Raw genomic sequence first — 12,857 nt, 5'->3', positions numbered from 1 at the left:
CTCCATCGCCTTCATCATTTCCTTACTATTCCTTCATAGATGATAATGATGCTATATCATCTGCTAGTGAGCAGATCTGGTGAGAGACCAGCCTATGTGTATGTGTTGATATAGTGTGACCTCTGTTTACCAGTTTAAGGTGTTCAGATATGATAAATAAAATTTGCATGCAAAGCTCTGTAGATACTCAATTTTAACAACTGAGGTTTATACTTTACAGAGTTTACAATACTGTGCAGGGATCACACAGAGTTGTTGTAATAATCCCAAACTTGTTAGACTACAAATTTCTCTATGGGAACATTCACATGCAGTGGATATTAGAGCAGTCATTTGTATATAATTGTGTTTATAAAACACTTTTGTTTTCTGTTAATGGTGTTGAAATAACTGAAGTGGATGCAGGGGAATAGCCAGAAGAGTTTGGATGGTTTTGATGTAGCCTTTATCAGTGCCAGTACTTTAAAATTCATGGAAAATGTTTAGCTTTTGAGTTCTGACACACCAAGCCCCCACCCTGGCTATATATACTTCTGAGATCCATTCCATAGGGTAAACTTTTTTTTAATTTTTGTGTATTGCTGAAATGTGGCAAAATTACTTACATACAACTTGTACATAGGCTGCAAAATGTTTGGAAAACACACCCGCGAAATCCACAAACGTTTATATCCATAAAACGCTCTTGCCCTACGGTAGTACATATATTCCCACGAGGATGAAATGAATTTTTAGTTTTAAGCTGAGACAATCCTCTAACTTATAATTTGTGGGTATCCCTTACCCTCAGGTCTCTTTGTCGACAAGTTGTAAGAAAATTTCTTCTAAACAAGATAGAACAAAGAATGGGGACAAATTGTACCGGCAATAAGTTTTACCACCCAGGATTTATGCACATTTTCCCTTTATATGAGATTACTATCCAGAATACAACCTTGCAATGGAGTTACTAACTAAAGTGGAACCTCAGTTATCCGGACCCCACTGATCCGAATTCTCAGTTAATCGAACTACGGAAATGACTGCTCTATTAGAGTAGTGACTGTCCTATTAGGATAGTTTACAATACTGAATTTTTTTTATTCTTTTATGCTATTTTAAGGTTATTTATAGACAGTTTCAGAGATACAGACTTTTCAGACTTATGGACCACCCCTGGTCCCAAGGGGTTCGGATGACTGAGGTTCCACTGTAGTGGTAACAAGTGGTCTAGTTCATGGCTATAATGATCGAACTATAATTGGCGAAACTAAAATAGCTTTATAACTAGCTAGCTGCAGGTAATCAGCTTCAACTTAGTATAACACTTAACTTTATCAGCTGTCAAGAAACTCTAATAATTGCCTTGACATATATCAGCATGCTCACTTTATGGAATCAGACAGGCATAATTTGTAGGATGGATGCGAGGGGTAGATAACAAGCCAAAGTCGTCTACGAAATTTCAAAAATTGAAATAGGAGTGCCCATATTTCATCATAAAATTCAGTAATTCCAAAATAAAAAATCTGAAAATTCAGTAATTTCAAATTACAAAATTCTTAATTTTAGATTTCCGTAAAAAAAATCTGTAACTCCCGTTAAATCTGTTTCATTCTTAACTTTCATCTTTCAAATGTATTAAATTCAGCCAATATTTCATCTTTCAGAAATAATTTCAGAGGTGACCTACAAAATTTCAGGTCGTTACCTACCCCCAGGATGAATGGATGGGAGCACCAATATAATAGAATGTATTGTAACTGCTCTAATAGAACATACACCAGGCATTGAATGGTGATATTGGTAGTCAGGTACAAGGATCCATCCAGTATACTATTGTCCCACATATTGCTCATGTATTATTCCATATAGTGCCCATCCTCCACTAATACACATATCACTGGATGGATATCGCCATGACTACTACAAGAGGCAGCTCAACCCTCATCTTCAATATGTGATAGATACTGGAGTAAGAGCTGAATACTTGAGGAGTCAATATCCCACCCAAACCTTCCCCAACCATTACACCATCATGACCGTAAGTACTGTAGCTACACTGTGTATACTATATTGATGTTTAATAGTAGTAGTAGTACTACACCATTCTATGCATCTTGTTGGCTTAAATTACAGTACCACACAGCATGTCTCTCTGAATACTCCTCACTAACTCTTGAGAGGTTTATAGATTAACAGACATTAGTTTTCCTATTAGGATCACTCTTGTTCCACATATTGTATGAATTACTGTGAATCACAATTATAGTAGTGGAATTGATGATGAAAATTATCAGAAGTTGTGAAACTTCCCACAAATTGTTCCTACATATATATATATTACATGTAACAGTTGTAACACAGGCATGAGGACATACATATCAGGCAAAGCCCGAATGCCCCGTGTTACAGCTAATATGTAACACTTATCAGGCTGATAGCCTGTACAGGGCAATTAATCACCCAAGCCAATACAAGTGCAGCCACTGGATGTATTATATATGCATACCTAAAATTTTCGATTATGGGTCAGCAGCTAGTACATTCTGGTTACGTTCAGTTATGATAAACGGACATATCCTAGAGATATCATGGAGAATTTCCTTTATAGGAGTTTAATGTTTTAATCAGTGCTATTGAATTGTTTATGGGAAAACTACGCATTTCACTAAAGGCCTAGATAGGTAAGCTTGCTTGTAGAGTGGTTACTCCGTGCATAATGGAGCAGAAACGATCGAATGAATAAGCTATAGCACTAATTTTCACCTTAGCCCAACGTTTTTCAACTCATAGGATGGCGAGGATGACAAAATGCTCTCCATCTGAGTGGTTTTCGTAGCAAAATCCAAGTCGTGCATCCCAATCATGTGAGTGTTGATCAATCCCCACAATTAATTTCAGCATCAACGTCTATATAATCACTGCCCAGTTGTAGACCAGCTACATTTCGTATGTAGCCCAGCCATACGAAATGTAGCCCAGGCGGCTCCTTTGATCTGAGGTGTGAAAGTGTTATATATATATGTGTATATATATATATACACAGTACTAGGAGTTATATGTACTGCAATATGTATCAGATTAAATGATCCATACACAGGGATTGTACCCAGAGTATCACGGAATAGTGACTAACTTCTTCTTTGATAAAGACCTCAATAAGACGTACCAAATGTCTAATGAGCCCCAATGGTGGTCAGGGGAACCGGTAAGAGTTGTATGTGTGGTCTAGGATTGTGGGGGTAGAGTTCAATTGGAGTTGCTGATACATGTATGTACAGGCTCCAGTACTATTACAAGGATCAATCACTAGGGATTGTGGGAGTTGTAATGTCATTGTGTGTACTAAACAACTTGATAACAGATAGCAGGAGATTAGCATGAATACTTGTCTCTATGTATAGGACCATATAGTGTATAATGTATTTCACTAAATTACTCTAATACAGCAGTCAATATTGTGTAGTTGTGGATTACTGCTAAGAGGAATGGTCTGATTAGTGGAGTATATTTCTGGCCAGGATCTGAAGTGCCAGGTGAGTATAAGCATCTGTGACCAACTATTGTACAACATGTTATGAGGTCATATTGTGACTAGCTACTATACAACATGTTATAAGGTCATATTGTGACTAGCTACTATACAACATGTTATGAGGTCATATTGTAACTAGCTACTATACAACATGTTATGAGGTCATATTGTGACTAGCTACTATACAACATGTTATGAGGTCATATTGTGACTAGCTACTATACAACATGTTATGAGGTCATATTGTGACTAGCTACTATACAACATGTTATGAGGTCGTATTGTGACTAGCTACTATACAACATGTTATGAGGTCATATTGTGACTAGCTACTATACAACATGTTATAAGGTCATATTGTGACTAGCTACTATACAACATGTTATAAGGTCATATTGTGACTAGCTACTATACAACATGTTATGAGGTCATATTGTGACTAGCTGCTGTACAACATTCAATAGAGTCATAAAGCATAATAATTACAGTATGCATGTGCAAAACTCGGTCATGAGGTACATATAAATATTGTTAGGTCTGCAGCCAGATTACTACTTCAATTATAACAGGTACAGAGTTACTGTTATTAAACACAATTACACATAAGATGTTATTAAGATCTGTACCATTCCAATCACGAATTAATACCATCCTCAGTTGGCTAGACCTATCGCAGCACAAACGGTATGCTCATTGTGTCACTAGCTGTGTGTAGCATAGTATATGTTGTAGACCAAGCTTTATTGCCCTGTACTTCAGTGAACCTGATCATAGTGGGCACCAGTATGGACCAAATTCTGTTGAGGTGTGTGTCTGTCTGTATATATGTATGTATGTATGTACATGTGTGCATGCATATCCGTGTGTGTATGCGTGCGTATCTGTGTGTGTGTGCGTGTGTGTGTACGTACATACTTAGATGTGCATGTGTGTGTGTGTGTGCGTGTGTGTGCATGTGTGTGTGTGTGTGTGTGCTGACTGCTCTAGATCTATGTGTATCATGTATATCTCTTGGTGTATATGTACATAGTGTTGACATGTTGTGTTATTACAAAATAAAGTAGCCATATTAATATTAATATTATATATTATATTACTTTGTGTCCACAGCCTTAAGCTGTCAATTGTGAAACTACCACTTTATCACGTGACATGATTGTGTTGTTGGACAATGTGCAAATCTTGGTTATAAGTAAGAAGCTGGTGAATAAGCTTCATTCAGTAGGCTTCATTACTTCATTGTGGCTAGGCTTTACTCAGTGGAATACTAATGAGATTAGTAACTTCGTTACTTGTAGTAATAATATTGCGTAATATTAGATTCGTTACAGTAACTATATTACTTAAGTAACGCATTACATTTGTAAGCATAGGCATCGGAAAGGGGGGGCTAGGGGGCTGAAGCCCCCCTCGGTCTGCTGAGAGGGGGCTTAGCCCCCCTCAGAATGATATCACACCGAAATTATCCTTCTTGGAGTGGGGCTGAAAACCATGATAAAGATCGAGATACTCTAATAAAGCAGTCACCATATTAGAGCAGTGTGTAGCAAGCTATGTAAGGATTTTTATGTAGTTTATCAGCTATAAATGTGTAGCTGATGAGGTGGGCAGCTATTTTCAGCTGGCTGTGACATTTTTTTTGGTTTCACCTTACCAAACCAGAGACAATGTAGTGCTTCAGTTCCTCAGTTCATTTTGACCATAAGTCTGGATCTGTTCCTGGTCAGCCCCCCCTCATATCAACTACTTCCTCCACCAGTAAAGTAACTTGAGTTATATTACCTGTTTTTATAGCGTATTTTGTTATATTACTTAGTTACCACAAAATTATGTAACACATTGCCCCCAACACTGAACACAACATACACAAAATGTGCCCTTAGGCTGATAATTGCTGTGTGCATAATTGTGCTTGCTATTAACTGCTATTATTATATGTAGCTACAGTCTGCCACCATCAGCAATGCTCCACATACTTGTGCACACTGACATACAGTATCCATGAAATTCTGGTATTGCATTTCAGCCACATTTGTTCTCCAAATTTTTATTTGATCTTGCAGCATATCCACAGTATCGTGTGATCATTTTAGTACAAATGGCCCAGCTCATGTTAAATATATGCATAACTCAGATATCAATTATAGGTGAAAGACAATTGAAATACTCTGCTTTTATCCCAATCTTATCATGGTCTGTTCTTGGCAACTCCAGCCATGTCTTAATCCAGTGCTCTAATCCATCCTCTTTTAAACATATCATGTAATTACCACAAATTGTGTACAATTGCATAAAATTAATGTAATAAGTATTCGTTGGATGTTTAAGCTTCACTGCTTGTAGACGTCAGATTCAATACCATGATTCTCACAATTTAAAGTGCAATCTCACATACTCACATCTCCATGGTCGGATAATCACTGATTGTAATTGCATACTAATACATCCCTTATGTATATGTGCCAGTCAATTCCTCTATAATTGTATTGCTGTGCATCTTTTCTACCTGCACACACTATGTTGGCCATGCACTGTTTGTACATGCCCCATTAGTAGGTTGTCCCGTTGATGATTGTACTTGGTTGTATGTGCCCCGGGCCTGGTTGTATGTGCCCCGGGCCTAGTAATAATGATAATATACTTGACTTTGGAAATCCAATCTTTGGACACACTGTACATTCATAGATAAATGTTTTAAATGGTAGTAACTAACCAACTTTGGCAGCTACCAGAGGAGGTTGGACACGATATAAGCGCTACCAAAAATAATCCCTTTAATTGCATAGTTTGCATACCAAAATGGCGCAGTACGCCTACGTCGATGTACTCGCGAAGGGGAACTCGTTTCAATACGTTGTTCCCAACTTTCCTGTATATAAACCTGTTTTAAGGGAAATCAAATTATGTTGGGAGGATCAGGATGATGGTACTGTACACTACTTCGACGGTTTTGCTCACGACACTGATTTGTTGGATCACCCTCTCCCTGCAGTGGCCCGGCTCCCTGTTAGCTTTGATAACGCCTTCTTAATAGACGTACGCGATTGTGGCTGTAATTGCGTATGTTTATGATTGTGTATGTATGTGAGAACGCCACATGTGCAGCTTAACTTGAACTGAATGTTGTATTACAATATTCAAATAGCTTAATAGTTGAAATTAATAAAAATTTGTTCAGTTTATTGTTTGTTTTTTTTTAATTTCACAGGAAGAAGATTTTAGTAAAGCTGTTGATCTGTCTCAATACACATTGTTCTGTGATAATAAGATTTTCGTGATGTGGAATTGGGAGTGGTTTGATTTTGATCGCGAAGAACCCAGTGATGAAGGGTCAGATATTGTTGTCGAGGATCAAGGATTAGACTCTCTCAGTGATGAAGAGGATCTCACTAATTCCTTTATTACCCATTCAGTGGTGTTCAAGTGCATAGGGGCAACAAAAGAACATCGTTACCAAGAGTTACTGGGATTGGCCAAGCAGAAGTTAAAGGATGGTCACACAGTTCCTGTTAAGCTTCAAAAGGAGCCCAGCAATAATATTGATTCCCGTTCCATTGCATTTATGTGCAAGGTTGATAAGGATTGGGAACGGATTGGATATGTTGTGTCAGAAGCTCTTCCTGATGTGCACCACGCTATGGATCACAATAAAATTCTTAAGATATACTTTGATTGGATTAGATTCAAACTGTATAAAACTCCAGGCTTGTATGCTGGAATTATTATTACAAAAAATGGAACATGGTCCCGAGTTGTTGTACAATGTAGTAGTGCTAGTCAATAATTGTAATTATTTCTGAGTTATTTCTTATGAATTGAATATGAATGCTCATCTGTTAATTGATAAACCGTGCCAGGTGGTGGTGGTAGCTTGACTGGTAAATTGTGAAAGGAGGTTCTGATTGAAGTAGATTTACGGACAGAAAGTGTAACTCTATTGTTAGATCCGAGCAATTCATACTGAGGTATACGCTTTGGCTTGGAACTTTTGTTTCCTTTCGTATCAAAATCAGGCATTTCTCCCTCATAAAAACGACTTCGAGATGACGTGTAGTAATAAAAAGGCAATTCTGGATCAAGCCTTTTAGCAAACTCATGTACAACTCTTCTCCAGCCAAATTGAACCTGCATGATAAAGCATGAGTTAGTGTATAAGATGCAATGCTATTCACCTCTTTCAGTGTGAAATCTTTTCCCACACTATCCCGCAAAACACTAAAGAAACACTCCACGTCATCGGTTGTACTTGCCCTGGGGTGCTCGGGTGGTTCATTGTTAGCAGCAAGGTATTTACACCTCCACTCACGAGATTCAATGTTAGCAGCAAGTGTAATTATTGTCTCCCTACTGAACCCTCTCACACCCGCAATGCTTCTAAACACCAGAAATACATTGTCATAAACATACCAAGCTGCATGTAATATACCTGTTAACTTCCAGTAAACTAAAATCTCTTAGTTTCTCTTCTTTGTGCCAAGGCATTAAATCATCAAGCAGGTAATTCAGAAAATCGTTGTTAAATTCACTACGTTGTACCCTTGTAAGCCCCCTTTCATCACAGGCACGTCTCCAGTTACAGACAATCCTAAGATGTTGGGCCTCTGCATTGTATTCCTTCTCCTCCATCCATTTCACTAAAGACTTGCTAAACAGTCTCTCTACGTCCTCTACAGATTGTTTACGGACACCTGATAGAGCTGTGTAAGTCAGCCCAGCAGACGAGTCATGTAAAGCTTCCTGAAACCTTTCTAACTCTATGTCAGCATGTCCTCCGGTTCTAAGACTGTGTCCAATGCGCTACATGGATTTAAAAATATATGCATTATCTCAATAACAAAAGCTGGCTGCTCATTATAAAGCATATAAATTTCTCAGCCAAACACTAACCCTAAGGAGCTATTATTGACAATCCTATACATAGGTGCTTTAGCACATTAGAAATTGTGGAACTATCACGTACCTTCAATATGTGAGCTTCATCCTCTCGTTCACAAAACTGAAGTCCCGTGATTGGATGTACTTCCGGAACATACAAATAATCTTTGAAAGGAATTCCTTTGGAGTGCCACAGATCTATTTGGTGCTTATATTCCAACTGGGCCAAAATGGATCTCAACTTGTCTACTTGCGTCTCATCTTTACCTGCAACAGTAAATACCATTTCAAGCATATAGATTTTAAGATGTACATACCTTGTATCCAGGTATGAACATTATAGCCTGTAGGCACGGTCTTTAACCTGAGTCGCTCAATTACATCATCTTGTTTTGCACCTGCCGTAATCCACCCATGAATTTGATTGAGTAGGTCTGTATGCACAGCATCATTATGAACACGTGCTGTAACAACTCCGTCAGCATTACCTAATTGTAAAATCAACATACAAAGATATACTAAATAATTGAATTAAATTTAGCTTACACAATGGACTCAACATTCCAATCATTGTCTGTAGCCCTGTACGCGAATACTTTCTTCTGGCATCACTAAGGACTTGAAACACAGACAATGGACGAGTATTCCCTTTACTCCGTAGAGAATTCCACTCGCCATCTGTAGTGAATCCTAATAAATTTAAAATAAGTGGCATGAAGAAATACCCACACTGTAGTTCACCTGCCACCTTCATCTTCCTCTTAGTCATTTCTTCAATAATCCTGTTGGAGAGCTCACGAACTTTTAAATCAGACAAGCCCTTGTATGGTATACACTGAACTGGTATCGCATATGGTTTTGTTCTTCGCATCTCTTGGCTAATCATGAAAACCAAAATATGGGTTGCTGCAGTACGTTGGTGGCGTGTTATTCCTTTAATAAAGGAACGTAACTTCTTCCGAATATCTGTCAAGAGTCTAGGAATGTTTTCTTGCTCCCAAAAGCACTGACCAGCTTCCAATCTGCTATACAATAAATTAACTTCTGTATGCAAGGATCTTCCCATTTCATTTAAGTCCCCAAGTTCCTTTATCTTCCAGCTCAAGTTGATGAGGTCTTTTTCAATGTACTTATTGGACTGCAACTTCTCTGAGTAAGTATCATTTGACTGCTTCAATTCTAAAACAATCCATTTAGTTCACTATGCATGTATAAATGTAGTGTATGTATACCTGAATAAATGAAGTCCAAGTCCTTCACTAAATCTTGCAAGGTGCGATCTAGATCTTCCCCAGCTCTATCCTTTTGTAGACCAACCTTATCGGCCTCCTCCAATCGTTGCTTATAACCCTTAAACTGCTGCTGCAAACAGCCATCATTTAGATCAACATCACCACTCCACTGTTGCTTCACAGATTCTTTAAGGCCTTTGGTGATGTCACACCCATCAGCTTTTAGCCACCACCATGCCTCAGGGCTCGACCTGGCAGCTTCATCAAGAACAGAAATCTATAATGTTGGGATGAGAGATGATAAACAATGTTAAGAAAAATTACCTGGATTTGTGAATTCAAATGTATGTTACTTGATTCGATGTCACGGCGCATTGTTCTATCCGACAGGGCTGGAATGTTGACTAATGCCTACAGCATAATAATTTTTAATTTGTGCAATCAAATCCAGCTCTTTACTTTCATAGTGCTTTGACTATGTGAGTTGTTTTCTGCCTCTTCTGATGATTGTCCAGAAAACACTACACTCCACATGGGCCCCCGGAGTAATTTTGTCCACTTCTGTCCAAATTGGCAGTACATGCTTTGCTGCCATGACCGGTAATCAGGAGGACAAGATATCTGGGTGTGAAAAGAGATTAACAGCCTTATTTCCTTACAGAAAATTACCTCTCGTAGGTCATCGCAAGCAAAAAAGCTGGCAGCATACTCAACTAAGCCCATAGGCATACGTTTCATGGGAAATTTCGAGTCGGTGTTATCTTCCCTTAGTGTCCCCATTCCTTTAGCTAAGTTGTACAAAACGTTTGTACATTTATTTAGCCTTAACTGTAACATGGCATTTGCTGAATGGCACAGGAAATCATCAGGAACTTGCAGGTCATGACAAGATAACAGATATGAAGAGAAAAGCCCAGAGAGTGTTTGTAGTTGAGTATCCTCTGGTAGGCTGCTAAACAGATCAGCAAATGTGGGTGGATTTTCATTTCCTGTATCAGGTGCAGGTGAATTTTGTGCACTACGCATGGGCTCATTCACAGGTGTCACACGTGCAGTAGAATCCTGTCCACAAAAGTCGGCCTCTGCCTCTTTTGGCGTCTTGTACTTTTTGGATAAGCCTCCAACTACTTGGAATCGGCAAGCTTGTGCTAAAAAGTAACTGTACTTAAAATTTTAACACGGCTAATATATACTTACCAGTTCTGCACGTGCTCAGGCCTGATCTAGCTTGCACAAATTCACTGGCACTTCCCCAGAAATCTTCACGCTTGTGAGCTGGCCATGCATTACCTTCACAATGAAACAGCACAAAATCAGTCAGTGCTCTTAATTCGGAATCAGTCCATCTCTCCTTTGGTTTAGGATTATGAATATGATTCGACCTGTTTCTAAAGGTTTGTGATAAAACACGTGGCGACAAACTGTTCCTATTCTGGTCCTGCTGTCTAAGAGGAATCCGCTTTGGCTCTCTATGAGGTGTTTGCAGCGTTGGGGAACTTCTTGCACGCTTCTGAGTAGAATTTTCCGGAGTACATGCTCTCGCGCAATCCTGACCATCCATTACATTCCCGCGCTGCTTTCTCACGTGATACACTTAAGTTGAACGAGGAATTTACTACTTTAAAGGGTGGGGTAGATTGGGGTAGATTGTTCGAACGGAGAAGAAATTGATTGCATTTTCGAGTGGTGTACTTAGAAACTTCATTAGAAGCTCGATTGCTTTTTACATTGAAACAGATGCGCTCACGTGTGCCGTGTCCAGCCTCCTCTGGGCAGCTACGTTGGTGAAATTGTTTCTGAAGATGGAGACATTTATGGCTATCAGACCATCTAGAGTACAAGAAGCAGCTCCCATAATTTGTCTCCATTTTAATAGGTTTTATTAAGTGTTGCTGGATCACAAGTCCTCACTAAGGGGCGGAGTGATGGGATGAGCAACACTTGGAGTACAGGGCAAGCTCCAGGCCAAATTATACATTCTTGGAGCTCTAGATGGACTATATAAGTGCACACATTTCACATTTTCATAACTTTGCAAGACATTAATAACATCGTCTAAAATCACTACAGTGTCTCTATAGCAACGTGAGAGCTTTGGCATGCCTACAAAAGTCCATCTCAAGAAAACAGATTGAGGCAAAGTTAGTGTGAAAATTGTTAGCCAGATAGTGTAGGCATCTCATGCTGGTGTTATTTTAAAACTTGTTTATGTGCCCAAGAGGTAGGTTTTCCAAAATCAGGTTACAATGAAATGTCAAGATCGATCTCACATGAGACCACAAGATCTCCCAAGCACAAAATACTTCTACAACTCTCTCAAGGACTAATAGAGCAGCTGGGAATTAGTATTAGTAGAGGTCGTATGGACAATTACAAGCAAGTCGGAGTTTGTATTAGTTTGTAAATGTTTATGAATAGTAAACAAACTGTTGTGTTACAGTAGCAGTAACAATATAATAGTAACTGCCCAACGCTGTATGTGTACCATTTGTATGTGTGTATAGGTGGTTTGTACTTGTGCACTACATTACACCCACCTCATTATTCTACACCACAATGTATACAGTCACAATACATAACACAGAACACTACACCAATACACAAATGATGCTGTCACAGGTCAATCAGTCTATCACAATGGTGGACAACACACTGGGTCTTCTACTTGATGGGCTGAAGGAGCGGAACATTTCAGATTGTGTTAATCTAATAATCACCTCTGACCATGGTGAGGTTGCCATGATGCTGGTGATGTAATTGTTCCCATGGTATCATGTAGGGATGCAGTTCTCCTCAGAAAACACAACTATCTACTTGGAAGATGTGAGTGAGGTTGTTGATATGTACATGTAGCACACTGCTACTCTCCCAACCAGCTGCACATCATATCATAAAGGACATTGTACTACTGCCATACACCATTCCAATACTATAGGTTCAATATGTCACACCTCACAGGACAAGGGGTAGGTAACGAGCCAATCCCTCATTACCTACCCCTCATCACAGGTATTGCTTTATCAACTAAATTGCTAAAGCTAGTCAAACTAATCCTATAACCAGAAAATACATATGAACACTTACTGATAGTCTGATCACTGAAAACTGGATACTATAGATGAACACTCCGGACAAGGCAACCAGGAAGTGCAATATAAAACTTAAAGCACCACCTATGCTAGTGTGTATGACATACAATATGTGGAGATGTCTGCAGGTCAATGCAGCACTCG

The 12,857-nt window shown here is 38.9% G+C and overlaps 3 protein-coding genes across 4 annotated transcripts in view; 2 read left to right on the top strand and 1 right to left on the bottom strand.

The window, feature by feature from the left end:
- The window catches only part of LOC136264626 (venom phosphodiesterase 2-like), a 51,607-nt gene that overhangs the window by 3,861 nt on the left and 34,889 nt on the right, over positions 1 to 12,857 (top strand). Inside the window, exons 5-13 of the mRNA XM_066059404.1 lie at positions 40 to 79; positions 1,855 to 2,023; positions 3,083 to 3,190; positions 3,449 to 3,518; positions 4,053 to 4,086; positions 4,136 to 4,201; positions 4,250 to 4,322; positions 12,244 to 12,352; positions 12,404 to 12,447. Coding sequence (XP_065915476.1) covers positions 40 to 79; positions 1,855 to 2,023; positions 3,083 to 3,190; positions 3,449 to 3,518; positions 4,053 to 4,086; positions 4,136 to 4,201; positions 4,250 to 4,322; positions 12,244 to 12,352; positions 12,404 to 12,447 — 713 coding nt within the window. The remainder of the gene's footprint in view (positions 1 to 39; positions 80 to 1,854; positions 2,024 to 3,082; positions 3,191 to 3,448; positions 3,519 to 4,052; positions 4,087 to 4,135; positions 4,202 to 4,249; positions 4,323 to 12,243; positions 12,353 to 12,403; positions 12,448 to 12,857) is intronic.
- On the top strand, positions 6,253 to 7,347 carry LOC136264628 (uncharacterized). Its single transcript, XM_066059407.1, has 2 exons — positions 6,253 to 6,553; positions 6,726 to 7,347. Exons 1-2 carry the CDS (start codon positions 6,317 to 6,319, stop codon positions 7,299 to 7,301), a joined length of 813 nt encoding a protein of 270 aa, XP_065915479.1. The 5' UTR covers positions 6,253 to 6,316; the 3' UTR covers positions 7,302 to 7,347.
- On the bottom strand, positions 7,211 to 11,374 carry LOC136264627 (uncharacterized). 2 transcript variants are annotated; one of them, XM_066059406.1, is made up of 12 exons: positions 10,822 to 11,374; positions 10,294 to 10,772; positions 10,084 to 10,245; positions 9,949 to 10,035; positions 9,625 to 9,901; positions 9,134 to 9,571; positions 8,939 to 9,082; positions 8,710 to 8,880; positions 8,478 to 8,659; positions 7,944 to 8,314; positions 7,690 to 7,891; positions 7,211 to 7,642 (listed from the first exon to the last, which is right to left on the bottom strand). In XM_066059406.1, the coding sequence occupies exons 1-12, from the start codon at positions 11,183 to 11,185 to the stop codon at positions 7,319 to 7,321; spliced, it is 3,201 nt and encodes a 1,066-aa protein (XP_065915478.1). In that variant the 5' UTR covers positions 11,186 to 11,374; the 3' UTR covers positions 7,211 to 7,318. The 2 variants fall into 2 exon arrangements, with proteins under 2 accessions (XP_065915478.1, XP_065915477.1); XM_066059405.1 differs by having other exon boundaries at positions 10,084 to 10,772.

This window comes from Dysidea avara, chromosome 8 (genome assembly GCF_963678975.1).
Source record: "Dysidea avara chromosome 8, odDysAvar1.4, whole genome shotgun sequence".
NCBI classification, from domain to species: domain Eukaryota; kingdom Metazoa; phylum Porifera; class Demospongiae; order Dictyoceratida; family Dysideidae; genus Dysidea; species Dysidea avara.
The sequence above is the reverse complement of the archived record's forward strand: the minus strand, read 5'-3'. Positions and strand labels throughout refer to the sequence as shown.